At 52.5% G+C, this 23,032-nt stretch overlaps 3 protein-coding genes across 3 annotated transcripts in view; 2 read left to right on the top strand and 1 right to left on the bottom strand.

Annotated features, from left to right (window-relative positions):
* AdamTS-A (ADAM metallopeptidase with thrombospondin type 1 motif A) overlaps positions 1-23,032 on the bottom strand; it is a 463,942-nt gene that overhangs the window by 162,301 nt on the left and 278,609 nt on the right. The gene's annotated exons all lie outside the window — the stretch shown is intronic.
* On the top strand, positions 9,295-15,529 carry LOC144106723 (uncharacterized). The gene is made up of 5 exons (XM_077639570.1): positions 9,295-9,616; positions 11,125-11,207; positions 12,590-12,891; positions 13,285-13,511; positions 14,964-15,529. Exons 1-5 carry the CDS (start codon positions 9,422-9,424, stop codon positions 15,045-15,047), a joined length of 891 nt encoding a protein of 296 aa, XP_077495696.1. The 5' UTR covers positions 9,295-9,421; the 3' UTR covers positions 15,048-15,529.
* Positions 19,657-23,025, top strand: LOC144107521 (uncharacterized). Its single transcript, XM_077640561.1, has 3 exons — positions 19,657-20,461; positions 21,002-21,099; positions 22,623-23,025. The coding sequence occupies exons 1-3, from the start codon at positions 20,231-20,233 to the stop codon at positions 22,990-22,992; spliced, it is 699 nt and encodes a 232-aa protein (XP_077496687.1). The 5' UTR covers positions 19,657-20,230; the 3' UTR covers positions 22,993-23,025.

A 23,032-nucleotide genomic window follows, 5' to 3' on the forward strand; every position in this document is an offset into this window, starting at 1 on the left:
ATTTCGACCACCTGTGGGTATGTGCCATGTGACCAAGGCAACAACAACAACAATTTCGACCACCTGGCGATCTATAACGTGCTCTCACAGCGCACGGGCGCCTTAGCCTTTTTCCTCCATGAAAACGCAGCCGCCGCGGTCGGGTTCGAACCCGGGAACTCCGGATCAGTAGCCGAGCGCCCTAACCACTGAGCCACCACGGCGGGTTCACCAGCAGTTGAAAGCTAAATTTCTTGAGCGGCAGACACTCAAGCGCAGTGACGCGACCTCCATCAGCAGCAAATACTGCAATCGCGTTGTCCCACAAGCTTTGTCAGAACGACAAAGCCTGCGAACCACCGCGGTGGGGTAACATCTAATTATGGTATGGTATAAGGTATGTCTACAAGCGCACGTACAGTCTATGTCACCCTTGTGTAGATCGCTCGAGCAGTGCGTGCCTGGTAGCAAAAACAAAGTACAGAGCTGCCTGTGAATATAGAGGGAAAAGTGCTCCTGAATGCTTTGTTTGTGGGTCTCTGTCATTACTTCCGCGCAAGTATTGCCTCTGGACCCTAGAGTCTGCGACAAGGTCTGCATTTATTTGCAGGAAAATGCACCGCCCGAGCGCTCTACAGAAGGGTGACGTAGAGTAAATAGTTTTCTGTACTCAAGTTTTACCCCGTGAGTTCTATTTTACTTCATCGCCCAAGCTAATTAAGCTCGCTCCGCACCTAATTGTCTTCCGTTATCGCGCCGTTCTGGTCACGTAAAACGGAACTCGAGCCGCTAATTCCACTAGCAACTGCCATTGGTCACAGGAAAAGATAAGCGATCGCCAGCACCATCGCCATCGGCTGCCCGGCGCGCCCTGAAGCCTCGCGCCGTCGCATGCACACGCGCGCCCGAGCTTCTCGAGCAGACAGAGCCCCGTCGCCATTTTAGAACACCGCCCAGCCTTGAACGGACGTGTCCTGCTGGGCTCCGAGCACCGGCATCCGCTAGCCCTAACGCCAGAGCGAGGCCGACTGACGAAGGTTCAAGGAACCGACTTGCCGCGCAGTTCAACCAGCCACGGCCAGGATGTCCATCACCATGGTGGGCCCGTACCCGGGCCCGTTCGACAGGACGCACTACTCGGACTCGTCCAGCGAGAGCCACAAGGACCGGTCCCAGGGGCACCCAAGGCCCACGGCGCCGTCACAGCCGCGGTCTCAGCCACGGACGCAAGAGCGGAGCTCCCAGCCGGTACCCCACGATAGCGTCGCGTACAGCCAGACCGACTCCGCTGCTGCACTCGTGCCGGTAAGTGGACTAAACCTTCGGAGTAGGGTTAACGCTTTCGAAGTTCGGATAGTGGAGGCGGCGTCTGACGTAAACGCAAGTCGTCACACAGCGTTTCCCAAAAGCCGACAGCCGTGGATGGCCGTAGCTTGGACAGCTGTGACTGAGCGCCTCTCGTTTTGCACGCAGGCCCTCTCGCCGCCGACGTACCCCCAACCGTCGCCTTCGGAGCCGTCGTCGCCCAAGCCACGGATCGAGGCGATAAAGCGCAGATGGTGAGAACTTCATTGTACCGCATAGTCCCGGGGGTAGTCATCATGGATTCAATCAACGGCACAATTAAGCAAACAATATTTAGCCCTTTGTTGACCATGCTTCAGTGTGCGTTTCTGCTGCCACACGTCGCAAGCCTGCTGCACCAAGCGGAGCTAGCAGTAAAGTTGCCCGGTCTAGTAGCGCGTAGACTTCCGTAGTACTCAACATTGTTCATGCTGCGCCGCTTAGAAGCCCCAAACCCTGGTGCCGAGGTAGCGCGTCGAGTGTTCATTTCGTGTTCGCGGTGAGCCCTCGTTCGACGGCGTCCGAACGCATGTGTGATCAATACATGCAACGTATAGCTTTCGATATAGTTCTGCTATATCTAGAAGCTCAAGGAACAAGCCCGGCGCGTTTTTTGCTTATTCTGAACGTCCATCGCAGAGTCCATTCTCGCGTCGTATCCAGGCAACAGAAATACGTATCGCAACCACGGTCGAGCGACCCATGGCCAGAACCCCTTGTCGCGAGCTTAATGTAAATTCAGCAGCGTTTCGCGGGAGACGAAACGCAAAAGGTGGCCGCCTGCTATGCGCTGAAAGTGCAAGCTGAGATCCTGGTTCCCAGTTGGTCGAAATTATTCCGCAGCCCTCCATTACAGCACCCGTTTCTTCCTTTCTTTACCTCCGTCCTTTATCACCCCTTCTAGCGCGGTTCGGGTGTCCACCGAGATGTGAGACAGTTACTGGGCTATTTCCTATCTTCAAAAACAAAATTTCAGAAAAGAGGCCAGCGGTCATTGGGTCATTGGCGTTGACAACGTTGTAAAGCCCATTGATATTGAAATAGGCGCACAAGTGGCTCCCTTGGCGTGTGGACACCTCAATGGCGTTTTTAGGTACAGGTGCGGAAAAAAGTAAACGCAGCATGCTCTTCCGTTCTAATTACGATCATTCCTTCGCTATCAGAGATGAAGGAAGAATATTGCCCAAGAGAAAGCGCAATAGAGTCCACTAGCGTCCTGAACATACCACAGCACCCAGTTTCAATTTGGCAATGCATGAAAAACGTGAGAAGGTAATAGCGTGCTCCGTTTACTTTTGTCCGCGCCTGTAAGTCTCTGTGGTGACATAACGTGCGCTGCATGTGTTGGCTGTGAGAACGTTGCGGGCACCGTTGATTTTGAGGAACGGGAAGGCTCATAACTGGCTACATTGGTCACTGGACACCTCAACCGTGGTTTGAGGAATGTGGCGATGGTGGCCACCTGCGAACACTGTGCTTTCGGACAATATTCCGTGCTTAACAATCCTTCATCACCAGCTATTTTTTTGCAACCGTGAGCAACTTGTGGACATATAATTGGTCATCTGAAGAGAGAAGGCTCAATTTCTCACCATAGGTGGGCCCTTGAATCGGGCAGTGGAGAAAGGAATGTAGGATGCGGAGGGTTCTGAAGAATAATAATTGGTTAATATTTGGTTTTTTTAGGGAAAGGAAATGGCGCAGTATCTGTCTGATATAGCGTTGGACACCTGAACCGCTCCGTAAGGGAAGGGATAAGGGGGTAGTGAAAGAAGAAAGGAAGAAAGTTGCCGTAGTGGAGGGCTCCGGAATAATTTCGACCACCTGGGGATCTTTAACCTCCACTGACATTGCACAGCACACGGGCGCCTTAGCGTTTTTCCTCCATAAAAACGCAGCCGCCGCGGTCGGGTTCGAACCCGGGAACTCCGGATCAGTAGCCTTGCGCTTGACGAAATGAAAATTGGTTTTCGGGGATACGCCCCGCCGCGGTGGCTCAGTGGTTAGGGCGCTCGACTACTGATCCGGAGTTCCCGGGTTCGAACCCGACCGCGGCGGCTGCGTTTTTATGGAGGAAAAACGCTAAGGCGCCCGTGTGATGTGCGATGTCAGTGCACGTTAAAGATCCCCAGGTGGTCGAAATTATTCCGGAGCCCTCCACTACGGCACCTATTCTTCCTTTCTTCTTTCGGCCCCGCCGCGGTGGCTCAGTGGTTAGGGCGCTCGACTACTGACCCGGAGTTCCCGGGTTCGAACCCGACCGCGGCGGCTGCGTTTTTATGGAGGAAAAACGCTAAGGCGCCCGTGTGCTGTGCGATGTCAGTGCACGTTAAAGATCCCCAGGTGGTCGAAATTATTCCGGAGCCCTCCACTACGGCACCTCTTCTTCTTTTCTTCTTTCACTTCCTCCTTTATCCCTTCCCTTACGGCGCGGTTCAGGTGTCCAACGATATATGAGACAGATACTGCGCCATTTCCTTTCCCCCCAAAAAAACAATTATATATACTTTCTTCTTTCACTCCCTCCTATATCCCTTCCCTTACGGCGCGGTTCAGGTGTCCAAAGATATATGAGACAGATACTGCGCCATTTCCTTTCCCCAAAAAACCAATTATTATTATTATTATTTTGGGGGATAGAAATAGCGCAGTCCGCGCCGTAAGGAAAGGGATAAAGGAGGGACAGAGAGAAGAAAGCAATAGATGCCGTGGTGGAGGGCTCCTGAATAATTTCGACCTCCTGTGGATCTTTAACGGGCGCGTTAAGCGTTTCGCCTTCATAGAAGCGCAGCCGCCGCGGTCGGGGTCGAACCCCGGAACTCCAGATCAGTAGCCGAGCGCCCTAAGTACTGAGCCACAGCGGCGGGTGAAAGCTATTAACAATTCTGTTTCTCACCGTAGTCAATAGGCAGCCCCGCACTAGAGGTGATAATAATAATAATAATTGGTTTTTTGGGGAAAGGAAATGGCGCAGTATCTGTCTCATATATCGTTGGACACCTGAACCGCGCCGTAAGGGAAGGGATAAGAGAGGGAGTGAAAGAAGGTGATACGCAGATGAGGGGCGCGCGCTGCACAGCGCACGTTTAAGGTGCGAAGGCAGTCGAATTTAATGCACAGCCCTCCCCTCCCTACATTCCTTCCTCCACGGCCCGGTTGAAGTGCCCACATAGGGCTCTTAATAAGGCTCAATTTGTCACCGTTAGGTGGCCACTTGAACCGGGCCGCGGAGGAAGGATTGTAGGGAGCGGAGGGCTGTGCATTAAATTCGACTGCCTGCGCACGTTTAACGCGCGCTGAAATCGTGCAGCACGCGTGCCTTTTCTTCGTATCGCCTTCAATCCTGAGCTGCCTGTTGGCGCAACACTGTGCTGAGCCGAAAGGCGACGCAGTGACGCATGTATGAGGACGCCCACGTTTGTCTGCCGACTTTGCCCTCTGCGGTTCGTGTCCATCCGCTGACCCGACCCGTGCACGCCGCAGCTACGAGCTGCTCTTGCAGCTCGGCGCCTTCGCCCTGGTGGCTGCCGTGGTCGCTGTGCTGGTGGTCGCGGTCCTATCCCGCGGAAGGGTGCACCCGGGGGCGGCGCCCCTGAAGGGAGCGAACGTGGTCAGCGGCGCCAACGCCACCCGCGTCAACGGCATCCGGTCTCCTTCCACGCCGACGTCCGTCACTGCCGGGGACGCAGACCGGCCGGGCCACAGCACCGACGGCGTCAACAGGAGGCCCAGGCAGAAGCCTCGGCGGCACCGCGGTGAGCCAGAGCACTCGATTGTCTTAGGTCGAGACACACTGGGCCCACTCGATCGAAGCAATTCGCAGAGAGAGAAGTTGTTTCCAGGAAGAAAGAAAAGGAAAGTGCACAGGCCTGCGCACTGGCTCAAGCCGAGCCACAATCGCTACCACGTGCAGATAGTAGGAGAGTTGAAAGATGGGATAGAAAGACAGGATAGTAAAGACGCGATAAAGACAAGGCCGATCCCGGAGGCAGTGCAATACCGGGCCAACTGGTGGTGGAGTGAAGCATCCTTCAAACTCTCCACCACATTTCCAAAAATAAGTCCAGTTGGACCCGTAACAGTGTAGCTCCGACTAGTTTTATACGAGGTCTAAACAAAATAAAATAAAAATTGGTTTTGGGGGAAAGGAAACGACGCAGTATCCGACATCTCGGCGGACTGCTGAACCGCGCAGTAAAGGAAGGGATAAAGGGGGGGACTGAGAGAAAGCAAGAAAGGGCTGCGATAGTAAAGGGCTCCGGAAATATTACGACCTCTTTGGGATTTTTATAACCTACGCAGACATCGCATAGCACACGGGCGCCTTTGCGCTTCGCCTCCACCGAAACGCGGCCGCCGCGGTCGGGTTCAAAGCCGCTCTAAACCCGTCTGCTTCCCCACTCCAGTTGTAACCATCACAGTGCTGTGCGTGTGTGTCATTTAATTCCTCTAAAATGAACTAGTCACGCGCACAACCTGGACACATTTCTTATTGTGTAAATAGTTTGTACATACTACTTCTCCCCCTATCCTCTCTTCCTGTCCCCTTACCTCTTTCATTTCATTTCTCCGTTCTGCCTGCTATCCTTTATTTCCGCTGCCCCAGCTCAGGTGCTTCAGTTTCGATAGCAGATGCCGGGGCTAGCAAAAATCTTTCCTTCTTTTTTGCTATTTTTAATAAAACCACTACCACCACCGTCTGCTTGTTTTTGAGAAAACGGAAGGAGCACAACGTTCGCTCCATAAAGGCACCTCTTTCCCTTCTTTCATTCCTACCTTCCGCCCTCCCTTTACGGCGCGGTTCGGGTGTCCACTGATGTCTTTCCTAAAAAACCAATTTTTCTTCTTCGGAGGATGTATTAGGCGAGCCACGCAAGCCCCACTGTAAGCTGGAGATGCCAAGCATTTAGTTGGCGTGGCGCGCTTGAAGCATCCACTGACAACATGAAGCAGTTAAGCGCCTTTCCTATTCTGAAAACCAAGAGACGGTGCAAAACGCGAATGAGATTACCGACTGCACACACTGCGTAGACCACACACACCGGCTTCTCCGGCACTACTGAGCTGCTTTCTGAATGCACGCTCAGCTAGGACAGCTGCGCGGCTCAAGCGTCCGCAGGACAATAAAGCACAGAGTAAAGATAATGGGAAACACGATATAGACTGAACTGTCTTATTTGCTTCGTGCAAGTGGGTCCTGCTAGCTCTGTGCCAGAATGGCCGAGCGTCTGGACGCTACCAAATCGAAGATGCGCTTGAGAGGAAAGTGGACTGCTAAGAACAGAACTTATAAGGAGCAATTAACTCCGACTCTTGTCCCGTTCCTGATCTGTGTCCTAAAGCCGCCCTCTAAATTCTGTTGCGTACCAGAACGGCTGTTCTGCTATGAGAGTCTGCCGCCTCCTTTGACCGCCGCCACCGTTTCCTCTGCAGGAGGCGGGAAATCACGGAGGGGGCTCCCCAAGACGTCGGCGACTCTGCAGCGGACGCCGCTCGCGACGTCCGGCCACGAGGCCCGGCCGCGGCCCACACCAAAAACGACTTCCTCGGCCGGGAATGACCGAGAGGCTAGGACCGCCTCCCACACACGGTCCAACCCGACGGTATGTGTCTCCTTTTTGTTACGGTGTATGTTGTTGCGAGGCAGGTTAGCGGAGTGATGCACCGACTGGGAGCGGCACACTCGCAATGTTCCGCAGCTACGTCCTAGTCTTTTGCGCTTGACTTTGTTCACGCTGTTCGATATAGAACGCAGTCACCAAGACTCCATGAACGCTGCAATCTGTTCTTTTGTTCTAGCTTTTAACTGGGATGTCGATTTAATTTCTCAATGCATGCCTTACTGATTTTGTTGCCAGTCACAAGTGCGGTTATCTATATGCGGAGCAGCTCGCGTTTCAACGCGGCTGCATTAGATTTCTCATAATCCAGCCAGACTAATTAATGGTAACCGTCTGTACCTTAATACGCGATAATTATTGTTTATGGTCATGTTTCGTCTAATAAGTGAATCTGCAGAAAAAAATATGCCGTGTTCTTACATTGGTTTCAATGCCTCGAGGAACCTTCCACACATATCGCCTAATCAGCACTCCTCCCCGTTTATCTTGTCTTCCTTGTCTCCGCTTTCGACTGCAGGTGTACACTCGGAGGACAGAAGTCCCGGAACTACGTGTTCCTCAAAAGAAACTCATAGCTCTGCCATTAGCGGGCGGCCGGATACCAGACCTGTGGAGATGAAAGCAGAAAATTTTGACTTTCACCTCAACAAGCGTGATCTCCAGCCGTAGGCTAGTAGCAGAACTACCGGCTTCGTATGAGGAACCCTTCGTCCAGAGACTTTTGTCCCCGACTGTATATTTCGCGCCAGCGAACCGTCGCTTACAATTATTTACTTTTTTTTATTACAGTCCCCGGCCTAAGTCTAGGATGGCGGCAACGGCTAGCACCGCTTGCAGCCTGGCCCTAACAGCCAGGCCGGCAGCTCGGAGAGTCCTCCGCCACGCGTCCGCACCGGCTGTGACCAGCGGCGACCACCGGCGGCCACATAGCGCCGACACGCTGCGGCTGCCTCAGCGGCCATGTGGCGGTGCGCGTCATGGTCGCAAAGACGCCCTGTTCTTGGAGAAGGGCTGTTAGTCCTCTACCACTTTTTATTGTTTTTAAGTGGAATTGAAATATAATGTATACAATTCGCAACGCCCGCCTCCCTTCACTGACTGCGAGTAGTCTCCCGTAGTCTGGCTGCACTGCTTTTTGAATTGCGCCCAGGTTTGTGAGCAAGGTGGAGTTCGCAGACCAAAAAACAGTTATGTCCTATTCTATTTGGTACCAGCTGCGCCACTTGTTTCGCGACCTCGCACTGGTAATGGACACCCTTCCTCGCGGGTTACCTGGCGCCCTTGAGAAAGGTGTGGCTGAAACTTCGAACAACACATGCCACCGCTACATGAATACTCCCTTCCCGGCTGATATTTCAAGTTCATTTTGATGCATGAAGCGCCACTTGCCTGAGTTTTCAACACCCATAACCCCGCTTTGCTTCGACACTTCAACGTATTTCGAAACGCGTCTTCTGGTACACGGTAAGACTAATTTTAGTTTCCAAATTCTATAAAAATGCAAGCTGCTACAATCGACGGCAAAAAAGTTAATGGAAACCTCTTGCTTATGCCAGCACTAACGTGAACCACACACCACAGCATAGAGAAACTACTACCACAGCCGGTACTACAGTGCCATGTCTCATCCACCTGCCGGCGCCAGGGCAAGATGGCGGGTGGTGTGACGTAAGCGTCGGAAGCCAGCATACAGCCGGTTACACGTCAAAAGAAAGAGTTTATCCTTCCTCCATCAAATAGAAATATTAGAAGCCCAATTAATCCATTTCCACTGCAAATACCTTGCTCGCTAGTCACCCCTTGTACGGGAACGCCCACCCTACAGGCGTAGTAGTAGGATAGACGAGCCGCAGGAGTCACAAAATAAACGTCACTATCTCTCTCCCCACCTTATAAAAGGAATGAGGAAAAAATTTAGGCATTCCAAGCGCAGCAGCACGTGGAAACTGGAGCTTTCTATTTAGATACATGCACTGCGGGGACCTGGGTGCGGGTGTAGAAACGCGGCCGCGTTTCTACAGAGGCGAAACGCAAAAGGCACCCGTGTTCTTTGCATGCTGGCATAAGAATTCGCTCATCGCACTTTCACCAAAGTTCCTGTTTCTCAATTCTTACCAGTCATCATCAGCATCATCATGACGCAGTACCATCCGTTTCTCGAAGGAAATTATTCAGTCATCCATTTGAGAAGGCTTCGCTGCCCAGAACTGAGGATTACGTTCACGGCGCTCGTCCAATATTTTCTTTGCATAAGCTTCCCATCCCGCCAGCACAATCACCATCGCCTCCTTGGCGCGCGCCGAAGTGCCACGCAGTCACGTGCACGCGCACCCCAGCTGCTCGAGCAAGCAAGGCCTAATCGCCATTTTAAACATCGCTCGGCCTAGTGCGAGCCACTATCTGCAGGTCTCCCGATTCCGGCAGCCGCCAACCCCGACGTTCGAGAGACAGCGGCCAGGCCTCCAGATACGGCCAGGATGTCCATCGTCATGGTGGGTCCGTTCCCGGGCCCGTTCAACAGGACGCACTACTCCGACTCCACCAGCGAAGATGAGCCCCAGCCGCCGTACGCGGAGGCGGAGTATGCGGTGCCCGAACAGTGTTCCCACTACATGCCTCCCGACGACGTCGCGTACAGAACACCCCAGCCGGACCCCGCAGTGCCCCTGCAGGTACGTTGATCAAATATTTGGCTCAGCCGCCGTGATGGCTCAGTGGTTAGAGCATTCGGCTGCCCAGCTCGCAGACGCAAGTTCAATGCCAGCCGCAGCGGCCGCGTTTCTACAGAGGTCAAACGCGAAAGGCAATCGTGTTCTGTGGTATGTAGATGCGCGTTGCAGCCCAGGTGGTCGAAATTATTCTGAAGCCCTCCATTACGGTGCCTCGTTCTCTTCTTTCACTCCCTTCATCCCTTCCGCCGCAGCGCCGTTCAGGTGTTCACCGACCGTAAGATATGCTGCGCCTTTCCTTTCCCGATAACCAATTTTCTCAAGCCTTTGCACCCGCCGCATGGCTCAGTTAGCGCACTCGGCTACTGAGCCGTAGTTCCCGGGTTCGAACCCTGCCACGCCGGCAGCGTTTCGATGGAGGCGAAACGCAAAGGCGCCCGTGTGCTGTACAATGTCAAAGCATGTTGAAGATCCCCAGGTGGTCGAAATTAATTCAGAGCCCTCCACTATGGCACTTCTTTCTTCATTTCATCTTTCACTCCCTCATTTCACACTCATCGCTATTTCGCTAATCTGTATCCCACCACTATGCACTCGCAACGCCACTCATAGAAATTTCCTTCTTCCGAAAACGAAAAATGTCTATGGAGAAAGAAGGATGGCCCATATTGGTATTAAGCTGTGGAACAAGCTTCCAAGTGAACTCAAACGTAGTAAAACTCTTCCTGAGTCATTGAAGAAATATTATAAACAATGAGTGAAGCCAGCGTTTTTTCTTTTCATGTATTTTTGTGTGTTTGTATGCGTTTGTAAAAGAGGCTTGGTGCTCTGAATATTGTTGCTCTATGTACCCATTTATGTATTTCTAATTTCATGAGCTTTTATATGTATGTAATTAATTTTAGTTATGCCTGCAATTTTCTTTGAAACTGAATTGCATGGATCCCAACTAGCTTTTAGCTAGGGATCCAGATGTTTTCACAAGCGTGCCTTGTATGAATGTTGAGAAATAAAATTGAATCAATCAATCAATTTATCCCTTCCCTTACGGCGTGGTTCGGGTGTACCACCGAGATATGCGAGACAGTTACTACCTGCTCCATTTCCTTTCCTCAGAAAAAGCGGTTTTAAGTTTTCTGTGGCCTTTGGAAGTGAAAATTGAAAATCGGTTTTTGAGGAAAGGAAACCGGTGCAGTAACTATTTAATGTACCTCGCCGGACATCCGAACCGTGCCACAAGGAAGGGATATAGGGAGTGAAAGAAAGGAAGAGGTGCCGTAGTGGAGGTCCCCTGAATAGTTTCCATCCACCACCTGAAGATGTTTTAACGTCAGCTGAGATTGTTCAGCACACGAGGGCCTTTGCGTTTCGCGTCCATCGAAACGCGGCCGCTGATAACGCGACTAATTCTGCAAATCAGTCGTGCACAGTGCCAAAACACACCCCATCTCTGCTACCGTGACAGTGTTTCCTGGCACCCGCGTAAGTGTGTACACTCTATGCACACGCAGCTGCCCATGTACCAGGAGCGGCCCCCGGCTCTGCCAGCCCCTCTGCCCAAGCCACGGAGCGTTGCCTTGGCGCAGCGCATGTGGTGAGAATCCGCTCTTGCCTACAGTTACGACGGCTCAGACCTTTTCACGAATAGGTTAAAGGACGCCGCCATATTCTACAAGGACACCAGGGGCACCTGCCTCGCGAGCAGTTACGACAGCGTGTGGAAGCCTCATACATCATAGAGGAGGCGTGTTGTATTTTTCTGTTGCGTGATTTTAATGGCATGTAGCCTGTTAATAGAGCAGGCGTTCGAAACTGGCTCCCACATATGTGCTGTAGAATATGACAACTCCTTTCCTCCTCCTATTGAAAAAATTGCCTAACTTAACCGCCAAGCGCTGCTGGCGCATCGCCACAGTGCTCGCTGGACTGTTTTGTGTATGCCCCGGCACAATGAAGAGTAGGACGAGCTCTCCGCACTTGTTCGCAGCAGTTCACCCCGTGGTTGTTTCTGATACCCGGGTGAACCTGATGGAATCGGTGTATACGGCGTTATCGTCAGCTTCGCAAAGTGCTCTAGAGCTCGCCCACCATGCTGGGCGGCGGGAGGCCTCCGGACAGCCATCGTGGTTTAAGTATGCGCAACTTTATCGAAGCTGAGGGAACGAGGAGCACAAGTGACTATTCAGGGGTTTGAAACGGACGTCCATAAACATGCAGCCTAGAATAGTTTTGTAAGGCAGAGCGCTTTTCTTTTCTGTGCAAGGCCCTGCGCCCGATTGGTAACGCAGGCAGTAGTCGGCCAGTCACGCGCGAACAGCCTCCGTTGTGCTTGGTTTCTTTCTTGAAGGCATCGCAGAAAACACTCTTCTACCACGTACAACTAAACTGAGCTACGAAGCAGTCTTGTCATTGCCGCAACAGAATCGTACTGATGCGCCACTTGGTGATGGCACGTTATCAACCCCCGTTGGAGCTTCCTATACGGCGTCCCTCATAGTCCATGCGTCGCTTCGGGACGTTAAACCCGACAATTTAGAATTAATTTCGTCGTTCCTCTACTCCGTGTCTTCCCTTTTCGTCCATGCATTCCATGAGCCGGGCCCTTCAGATCTTAGTGTCTTTGGAAAGATGACTCAGTATCGGCCCGGTTAGAAAATTCAAAGCGCAAAGGTACGACAGGACTACGGACAGGACAAACGCTAAAGACCGTACCGTTATTACCGTTGTCCGTTACTAGCCTCAGTTCCCGTTTCTAGCAGTACCCGTTGCTAGCAGCGTCCGCTAGTAGTAGTGTACGCCAGCTCCAATGTCCTCTAGCAGCAATGTCGTATCCGCTACTACCATTGTCCCTTTATAGCAGTGCCAGTTTATAGCGCTGCCTGTTCCTACAGTGACAGCTACCACCAGTGTCCGTTACTGCCAGTGCCCTCTATCGCGCGTTTCTGTATCCGTCGTACGATTACGTACGGCATGCAGGAAGGCCAAGCTCTGCCGCGTGGGTGCAGTCGCCGCAATGATGGCCGTGGTCGCTCTGGTGGCGCTCGCCGTGACCGCTCCCGGCGAGGAGCAGCCTCAAGTGGCGCCCGTAAAGCCGATGAACGCCTCCAAGGCTGCCAACATCACCCAGAGCAAAGGCGCCACGGGTCCCCGCCGGCAGAGCAGCAAGAAAGCGCCACCTTCCACCATACGCACGTCGCCCCACACCGAGGAAGATCTGGCGGGCCACAGCGTCGACGTCGTCGCCGGACTGGCCGAGCAGACGCCCCGAGAGGACAGCCGTAAGCGGGACCTCTCAAGTCTTTCGCAGTACAAGGAGCTTATACAGTAGTTATGATCAGGTCATAATAGCGCAGCATTTAAGGCCCCCCAATCATGTACGCTTAAATGATTGCGCCCCATCATTGTTGGCCAGCGACCGTGACGTCGCTGAGTCCGTCTTACCAGAAACCAGGGCTTGGCTTAAGCATAAATTCTACATTCATAACGCGCCGGCATTGCCAGATGATATGAATGCTGCGTCGGCGCCTGTGTTAGCGGAACGTAGCAGTAGTAGCGACGAGAATTCTTTACTAATTAAGTGCACGTCAGAGATGTAGCAGTACGCCGCCTGCCGATAAGGATCCGCCGGCGCCCACGCCACCAAGTCTAACCGCTGTAACTGTTTCTCGCAGGAGTCGCCGATGCCCGCAGGGACCTTCAGGTGACTTCGACGACTCGGGAGTCGACGCAGTCCGCTACGTCCACCCGCACGGCCAGCGTCGTTCCACGCAGCACGGCGCTCCGTGGCGAGAGCGAATCGACGACGCTCGCTCAGCGAACGACCCCGGCCCCCTCCGCAGCCGAGGCCCGCACACCGGCGACCACCACTGCTGCGATGGTGACCACAATGATGGCGCGGGTATCCTTCTTTCCATCGTTTTTCTCCGTTTCCTCGCTTAAGGAGCTTATTAACATTGCAGTAAACTTGCCGCACTCCCGCGTTGCTTTATAGCCGGATTGGACTCGGCCATCACGGCAATGTAGGCAACCCTTTAAAAAAATACGACATAGCCTGACCCAAAATACGACAAAACTCTGTCGTCCTATCGTCTAGACAAATTGTTCTGTAGTATAGAGAAGATGTCTGTTTACACGACAGGGAACTGCACATTACTGCAGAAAATCCTGCTACAACAAGAATTTGTTGACAGCAGACATTTTTCTGTTGTTTTCCAATAGCGAACGGACTGGGTGCTCTCAGCAGTAAGCTGTACAAGGCGATGCGCCTCGCTGAATTCGAGAGTGGACATCCAGTCGGTGGGGAAGGGGGGGGGGGGAGGTTTCGATGCCAGTATAGCTGCCGCTTTACTCCGTCATACGGCGAAACATCGCGAAGTGCTCCTAATTCCCGTACTGCCAGGAATTAGTTCCAGTTATCGTCGGCCTAACCGCAGCCATAAAACAGCTGGAGAAACCAAGTGGTAGGTGGAAACGACGTCATAGTGGCCAGAAGCATTGCCAAAATTCGCGCATTTGTCAAAGCCGCTTACCGCCACCCGCTTTGATATGCGCCGTGAAGTCGCCCAAGTCTCAAAGCGCAACCAATCTAAGTAGCTTTCTAAAGCATCAGTTCGAACAGTGTGTACTGATATGACGGCCCCCCTGGCACCCGAACCATGAAGTGCGCGATCCATGAGTTCTAGCACATGTCACGCGAGGCAAAACTGACCAGTGCTAAGATGTTGCTAAATATTTCAATTCCTCTGCAACATTATACAGCCGTCACTAATACACTGGCACTTATGGTAGAGCGTCTAGGCCCCAGTCTGCAAGCTCAATCGCCCTCCCTCCCTCCTTCATTTTTGTTCACTGTTGCATCATTAAACCTATTATCTCTTTTCTTATATATGTGCGATATATAAGGCGATAACGCAAAACAAAAGACATTGCGTTAAAGAGCGACTCGGCGTATTGAGTCAACGCAACACCGAGCGCTGTATGCAGGGCACAATGAAATTGCACAGCGGCTTGCCTTTTCATCACTTCGAAACCTTAAGCAAGGAATATAAAATGCTGTCTTACGGAGACATACAGGACATTGGTGCCTCTCAAAAAAGCTATGCATCAAACGAACGGGCATTAATAACTATTCATTAGCATGTGCCATCGTTTCTTCGCCTATTATATTACTGCGTCGACTGCTGCACAGTTTGGAACGAATTCCTACCAGTCTAGACGGCGACTGTCAGGTGGCACAAATGGTGATTGTAGAGCTCTCATATCAAAACATGTCACTTGCGTAGCTGTGGCAGAGCAGGAATGACTGTCGATATCGACTTGATTTTGTGACTCTCCGCGCTCAAACCCGCAGACTGCAGAGGAGGTGGCAGCGAGCAGCGGACTGGCGTCGACGGACGTCGGGCTCCGGCACACCGACGGCATCGGCTTAAGGTAAGTTGCTGTCCACTGCAGCTTCGGTCCTTCAGCATCTCCCCGCCGACAGCCATTACTTTCACATACATACAGGACTAATACTGCATGTACGACCCGCTCTTCTCTGAATGAAGATCTTATGATGAAAGACTATAGCACCGAAATCATACAAGCTGATCAAAGAAAATCCTCTGCATTGACCCCATCGTTTCGGTCATCGAAACCGGTCGAGTACCGTAACACGTGGCGCCAGAAGACTGCGGAAAAGAGTGGTGAAAAAGTTATCGCGCCCCTATTCTATAGACTCTGGCAGTCTGCCCTTTTGCTACAGAATACGCTACAGAACACGGCCCATGGATTGTTAGCACAGTCTACTGTCTATGCGCAAAACTGTGTTGGAAAAGCCCGTTACACTCCTGCAGCATTGCTACCTGAACATGCAATTCAGGGGAATTAATACTTCCACAACTAAACCCACTTTGCTTGCCTCAGCTTTCGCTGTGACTATTAACCGTTAACCTGTGACCATTAACCTTGCCAGTGGATACATATTGCATAGGCTGAGGTCGATAGAAGACCTCGGCCGGATTACTAATGTAAATGAATCCGCAGTCCCTCTCCTCCTTTCATTCCCTGCTGCATCGTTTCCCTCACAGCGCGGTCGATGTGTGCACCGAGAACTGACAGCTGTCTTGCTTCCCTGATAAGCAATTTATTTTCGCAGCCTCACTGCGTCTGACACGGCAGCGTCGCCACTGGTGACCTCAAGCGCGGCGCCGCCTCCACTGTTCTGGAGCATCGGCTCAACAGCGTCTCCGCCGACGGTGGCCACGTCCACCACCGACGTCGTGGTCGAGGTCGTCGGCGGGGCTGAAGTCTCTACCGACGTCCAGGAGGTGTAGGGCGGGCCTCCAAGTCGGCGGCTCTGTCCGTTTCACATCCGCCACGGCCCGGCGCTTGCAATGTCGCCGCCGTCGTTAAAGCGGAGGCGCGGTGCCTGCGCTTCGAGTCGCCATCGGCTCGCAGCCGGAAGACGACTGCGCTCGCGGGAGGCAGCAGCACAACCTCCTGATTTTTTTGTCTTAGTATCACGAAAATATATCGCTTATAATACGCAACGCTCGGCTTCGTTCATTCACCAGCCGGTCAGCAGAGCGCACGACCAGGCTGCCTTTCGGCCCAAGAGACAAGCTGTGTGCTACTGACAAAGCAGGCACAGAGAATGATGATGTAGTGGTGGCCAAACCCAAGTCCGGGAAGCCAGGTCGAAGTATAAAGAGATGCGAGCGCATGTTAATGCATAAAAGGTAACGTCAGTGCATGACTTGTTAAGCGTCGATGAGAAACTAAGCACAGCCACCCTACTAGCCACTCTCTTCTGGCATGCCACTGCTTCCCAACCGTTACAATGTGACCAAAACAGTTTCAGAAAATAACCAAATAAAGAGCCCTAGGTGGTCGAAATTATTCCGGAGCCCTCCACTACGGCAGCTCTTCCTTCATTTATTCTATCACTCCCTCCTTTATCACTTCCCATACGACGCGGTTCAGGTGCCCAGCGATATATGAGACAGATACTGTGCCATTTCGTTTCCCCAAAAACCAATTATTACTATATTAAAATAACCAGACTCATTGTGTGGGACCAGATGACTGCGTCTGAAAAGGCTGCTACTTCACTGCACTGCAGAGAACTACAGCGTTACTGAGACTGCCGTGCAAGCGGGCGACGCGCGTCGCAGACTACTTTTGTATGTACTTTAACTTCCCCATAGTGACGGGCCATCCGTACCGTCCCTCCCAAAAAACCAAACCAAACCGCATCTCCTGGGAGGACATTGTGCTGCAACGAACTTTCACCGGTGAAGGGTTGCTCGACTAAGGGCCCCACCCGTGCATTTGATTTCTCAGTACACCTCTGTAGCAGGCGGTTCTCCGCTGACCGTGCGGATACCCGAGGTGGAGGCTTGTTTAAAGAGGAAAAATAAAATACGCTAAACTGTTACAACACAGATCAGGCCGCAGCCGCGCGAGGTTCTCAGCCCACCTTCACAGTCCAGTTGTGGTTAATGCCTTAAGCCGTTATTAACACCCTGCCGGAGATTTTTTCCTCAAAAAAATGGCTACAAATGGGTGATTCAGTACCAGTGCTGCCATCTGTCGGTCAAACGAAAAAATCTGCACGAGCCCTACTCTCCTTAGAGGGAACAAAATAGCGCCAGAAAGCAAATATGACAAGATGGGCCGGTATAATCCAACGATTCCTTCCCGAATCGATTCCATTTTTTTTTCAACTTCCCGCCTTTCGTGGCGTCGCTTCAGTCATTGAGGAAGGGCGGAAAATTAAATAAATTACACGTCATACCTCTCTCGGGCTCATGAGGAACCATAAACGACAGTCGGCTTGTGACTATGGCATTCCCGCAGCAGAGTATGTCCATGAGCAAACCATTTAAGCAGTTTACTCTTGACAAAAGCTGCGCCTAATTCGACAGCCAGTTTCGGTTAATGAAACAGCACCCGCTGTGTGCTCAGGTCACAAGATGCACCACGCTTGCCCTACGATAATTTCCTACCGTCAAAATGTCCCCACAGTTCACGACCGCATCAGCTTTATTTTTGGTGTAGGCAGTTTGCATTTCCTCTCCCGTAATGCTTCTTAGCTTTTGAACTCGGAAGGTGAACCCGCAGTCTAAACACACATTCAGGACTACTCCCAGAAGGAGTAGGCAACGTTAGTGCAAGGTGTGCCTATACTATTGTGTCCTTGAAAAAGTGGCACAAAATCACTTTGGGATTGCTGTCAGCAAAGCATGGCCCGCATTTTCTTTTCTTCTCTCGGTCCCTCCATTACCCGGAGCAGTTCAGGTGTCCCCCGAGATTTTGAGACAGATACTGCGTCATTTCCTTTCCCCAAAAACCAATTTTCGATTTTTCCGCATGGAACGTACTTTGAGCTTATGCCATCACTGGAACCAGAAACTCCCATGAAAAAAAAATGTTTTTTTGAGGAAAGAAAGCGCTTAGGGTGCTCGACTACTGATCCGGAGTTCCCGGGTTCGAACCCGACCACGGAGGCTGCGTTTTTATGGAGGAAAAACGATAAGGCGCCCGTGTGCTGTGCGATGTCAGTGCACGTTAAAGATCCCCAGGTGGTCGAAATTATTCCGCAGCCCTCCACTACGGCACCTCCCTCTTCCTTCCTTCTTTCACTCCCTTCTTTATCCCTTCCCTTACGGCGCGGTTCAGGTGTCCAATGATATATGAGACAGATACTGCGCCATTTCCTTGCCCGAAAAACCAATTATTATTATTATTATTATTATTATTATTATTATTATTATTATTATTATTATTATTATTATTATTATTATTATTATTATTTCCGCATGGAACGTACATTGAGCTTACGCCATCACTGTAACCAGAAACTCCCATGAAAAAAATGTTTTTTGAGGAAAGAAAGCGGAAAAATTGGAAAATTCGTTCAATGCAAACCCGAACCGCACCATAAGGGAAGGAAGGAAAGTGGGAGTGAAAGAAGAGAGAACGAGGTGGCGTAATAATAGTAATAATTGTTTTTTGGGGGAAGAGAAATGGCGCAGTATCTGTCCCGTATATCGTTGGACACCTGAACTGCGCCGTAAGGGAAGGGATAAAGGAGGGAGTGAAAGAAGAAAGGAAGAAAGAGGTGCCGTAGTGGAGGGCTCCGGAATAATTTCGACCACCTGGGTATCTTTAACGTGCACTGACATCGCACAGCACACGGGCGCCTTAGCGTTTTTCCTCCATAAAAACTTTTTTATTTGGAGGGGCGAAAGGAAATCGCCCAGTATCTGTCTCACACCTCGGGTGCCACCTCAACCGCGCCGTAAGGGAAGGGATAAAGCAGGGACTGAGAGAAGAAAGGAGGAAAGAAGTGTCGTAGTGGAGGGCTCCGGATTAATTTCGACCACCTGGAGATCTTTAACTTGCGCTGACATCGCACAGCACACGGGCGCCTTAGCGTTTCGCCTCCATTGAAACGCGGCCGCCGGGGTCGGGATGACCCTGGGTGCTCCGGATCAGTAGCCGAGCGCTCTAACCACTGAGGCACCGCAGCGAGTGCACAGCAAAACAAGTCTTGCGCTTCTCCACCTCCCCGCCGCGGTGGCTCAGTGGTTAGGGCGCTCGACTACTGATCCGGAGTTCCCGGGTTCGAAACCGACCGCGGCGGCTGCGTTTTTATGGAGGAAAAACGGTAAGGCGCCCGTGTGCTGTGCGATGTCAGTGCACGTTAAAGATCCCCAGGTGGTCGAAATTATTCCGGAGCCCTCCACTACGGCACCTCTCTTCCTTTCTTCTTTCACTCCCTCCTTTATCCCTTCACTTACGGCGCGGTTCAGGTGTCCAAAGATACATGAGACAGATACTGCGCCATTTCCTTTCCCCCCAAAACCAATTATAATTATATATAATTCTCCACCATGGGAACACGGCCGGCACGGCAGGGTTCGAACCCGGGAACTCTGGTTGAGTAGACCACTGAGCCACCACGGCGGGGCGAGAAACACCCACGATAGTGCAAGTTCGGCAGTACGGCCGCGTGCTGTCGAACTGCCGATTAACCCCCCCTTCAAAACCTGGCGGGCTGTGTGGCCTCGAGCAACCCATGTAACAAAGGTTTTTTTTATGGAATTGACTGTCCGCCTGCCGCTCTCCTGTGCATGGCACAGCTTTTCACATTTACATTCAATGACCCTCCATCTCCTGTTCCCTTTCTCGAATGGCGTGTTTACACCTTACAGTGTACACTAGCGGCGCCACACGTCTACGACGCCAAACTACTTCCCAGCGGACGCTTCTAGAAGCTTTGCATACATCTATGTGTTTTTGCAGCCAAAAGCATTTTAAATAATCGCACAAAAAAATTATCTGTAATAATAATATTTACAAATATTTGTGTTAAAATATAGAACTACTAATACGATAACATCCTCGCAGTTACTGCCTCAGTCTCGCGGAGTCACGTGCATGCGTCACGTGCAAGCGTTCGTAGCTCGAGCGAGCAGGGATCGGTCGCCATTTTAGAACCTCACCCAGCCTCGAACGGACGTGCCTTGGAGAGCTCCCGGCACCGGCAGCCTCTAGCCCTAACGCCAGAGCCACGTCGAGCGAGGATTCGGGGAGCCAGTCTGCCGCGCATCTCAACCACCCGCGACCAGAATGTCCATCGCCATGGTGGGCCCGTTCCCGGGTCCGTTCAACAGGACGCACTACTCGGACTCGTCCAGCGACAGCCACAGGGACGCGCCCCAGGGTCGTCCGAGTCCCTCAGTGCCGTCCCAGCCACAGGCGCGGTCCCGGTTTTCAACGCCTGACGCGGGTCCCCATCGTGACCCCCGTGACATCGTCCCGCACAACCCAGCACAGCCGGACTCCGCCACACCCAGGCCGGTACGTGCAGCGAGATTCTGTAGGTGTTTTCTTAGCGTTCGAGGGCCCTTAATCCACCTTTGTGCGGTATCTGCGCCGACAGCGTCGCCTCAGTTACATGTCGAAGAGAAAAAACTGCGCTTTGTTTGGCGACTTAGTTTTAATCGCCGAGAATAGAACGAGCTTGTTCCGCCAGAGCCAGCTGGTCCTCAGACTGGACCGAGGCCAACCGGGCGAATAGCGCTGGGGCCTGTACTGCCACATGCACCGCTAAAACGTGTCATAAGGCCACGTCCTCGTCCAAGAGGAAAGGAATCGTTAACGAGTGGATGGTAAAAGTTGGTAAAAAAACGGAGCGTTCCATGGTGGGATTTGCCGAACGTCTGGAACGCGTCGCACGTGACTCGACGCGCGGCGTTCTGGAATCGCGGTCACGGCTGGACATGGGCAACGCCACCTTGAAACTGGTGGTGTTTGCCTTGGCCGAGCTATAGAGGAGCGACGCTGTTTCCAGTTCAGCCGTGCCATGAAATTTGAAGCGCCAATTGCCGCAATCTGCAGGTGTACCCACCCACATGTCCGGCCCTGCCACTGCCGGCCGAGTCGCAGCGCGAGTCTCCGATCAGGCCACGGGGCAGCACGCTGACGATGCGAAGATGGTGAGTACCAGTCATTGCTTACTAAAACGGGTCGCTGCGATCGCGACGCTCACAGTTAGCCCTAACAGAATTGCGGCCGCCGCGGTGGCACAGTGGTTATGTTGCTACGCGGTGTCTCAGTGGTATGATGCTCGGCTGCTGACCCGAAAGACGCGGGTTCGATCCCGGCCGCGGCGGCAGAATTTCGGTGGAGGCGAAATTCTAAAGGCCCGTGTACTGTGCGACGGCAGCGAACGTTAAAGAATCATGGGCGGTCGAAATTGTTGAAGCCGTTAATTACGGCATACCTCGCAGCATGAGCCGCTTTGGGACGTTCAACCCCCATAAACCATTAACCATAAACAATGCGGACCAAGGTAGACCCGAGAGACACAGAACTGAAAAATTTACCTAGTTGGCGATAGCCAGCTGCGGCGTCTGTGATAAGAGGGCTCGGCTACTGAGCCGAGTTCCCGGGTTCGAACCCGGACGCCGCGGCCGCGTATCGGTGGAGGCGGAACGCAAAGGCGCCCGTGTGTTGTGCGATGCCAGTGCAGGTTAGATCCATGCGTGGTCGAAATTAATCGCGAGCCCCCCAGCATGGTGCGCCTCTCTTCTTTTACCTTCTCCATTTCTTCTCCAGCGGCGTTGAGCTGTCCACCCAGCAGTGACAGATAGTACGGCGCTCGTTTGTTCAAGAAACCATTTTTACGCGACGACGTATATACAGCTCGTTCGGTCGAAAAGCCTTAAGGCGCGGTTAGGGTGTCCACGGAGATATGTGACAGCTACTGCGTCATTTCCTTTCCTTAAATTTTCATTTTTTCGAAACCGATAAAGAGCGGGAGCTTCGAAAGCAAAGGCTCATAACTGCCCCCCCCCCTGGGAATGTGGACACCTCAGTCGCGCTGTGAGGAAGTTACGTGTCGGTAGTGATAGATGTGCGCAGCATGCGTTGGCATTGACACCGTCGTGGCAGAAACGCGGCACTGCCGCTATATACCGTCGGCGTTCATTGTGTTCACTGGCATTGACAACGTTCTACCATGATTTTGAGGAAAGGAAGGGCGCATAACTGGCTCCCTGGGTCAGTGGACGCATCAATACTGCTTTGAGGTATACGTGGCGGTGGTGAGAGAAAGAGATGTGGTCTGCATGCATTATCGCAGACAACGCTGTGGCAGACACGCGGCACTGCAGCAATAGTCCGTAGCGTTCTTTGGGTGACCAAACTCTCGTGATCAACGATTAATTTAACTGCCAACCACGAGGGTGGCAGGGTGGGCGCGCTGCCTATCCAGTGTGCGGAACTCACTCAGCGTTACAGACGCCAAGCTGCGCCTGGTTGCCCGATACACCGAAAGCTTTCGCTCTCTAACCAGCTTCAGCAGTAGTAAACTCCAGCTAATTTTACGCGATAGCGATTACGGCTCGTTAAGTCGGAAAGCCGTCGGCGCCCTAGTAGTAGTAGTAGTAGGTTTAGTTGTCGGCCCCGCGCGCTAGCAAACCCCCCAATTTACAATGCACGCATGCCCGCATCGCAGCCGCGAGCTGCTCTTGCGCCTGGTTGCCGTCGGCTTGGCGACGGTCGTGGTCGGCCTTCTGGTGATGGTGGTGCGACACCGCGGAAGGGTGCACCCGGGACCGGCGCCCCTGAAGGGGGCGAACGTGGTCAGTGGCGGCAACGTCACCCACGGCAACGGCACCGCGTCGCAATTCAAGCCCCCTTCTGCCACTGCGGAGGAGAAGGAAGAACGGCAGGACCATCCTGCCTACGGCGTCGTGGGGACGCTCCAGGAGACGCGACGCGGCCACCGTGGTGAGCGAGAGCCTTCGGTTTTCCTAAAAACCCTTCCCCGTGCATTTTCAGCAACAATCCAGCGCTTGGCGAATTCTGCTGCACAATCGTGGTGAGAGCAGACATCGAGGTGATCGATCAAAAAGCGACATTGCT

This window comes from Amblyomma americanum, chromosome 10 (genome assembly GCF_052857255.1).
Source record: "Amblyomma americanum isolate KBUSLIRL-KWMA chromosome 10, ASM5285725v1, whole genome shotgun sequence".
NCBI lineage: Eukaryota > Metazoa > Arthropoda > Arachnida > Ixodida > Ixodidae > Amblyomma > Amblyomma americanum.

Bases quoted from the DNA above. Each gene is read 5' to 3' on its own strand.
- LOC144107521 (XM_077640561.1), top strand. From the start codon at position 20,231: ATGTCCATCGCCATGGTGGGCCCGTTCCCGGGTCCGTTCAACAGGACG. The intron at 20,462-21,001 runs GTACGTGCAGCG...CGCAATCTGCAG, and splicing joins ACTCCGCCACACCCAGGCCG to GTGTACCCACCCACATGTCC. The intron at 21,100-22,622 runs GTGAGTACCAGT...CCCGCATCGCAG, and splicing joins ACGCTGACGATGCGAAGATG to CCGCGAGCTGCTCTTGCGCC.
- LOC144106723 (XM_077639570.1), top strand. From the start codon at position 9,422: ATGTCCATCGTCATGGTGGGTCCGTTCCCGGGCCCGTTCAACAGGACG. The intron at 9,617-11,124 runs GTACGTTGATCA...ATGCACACGCAG, and splicing joins ACCCCGCAGTGCCCCTGCAG to CTGCCCATGTACCAGGAGCG. The intron at 12,892-13,284 runs GTAAGCGGGACC...TGTTTCTCGCAG, and splicing joins GACGCCCCGAGAGGACAGCC to GAGTCGCCGATGCCCGCAGG.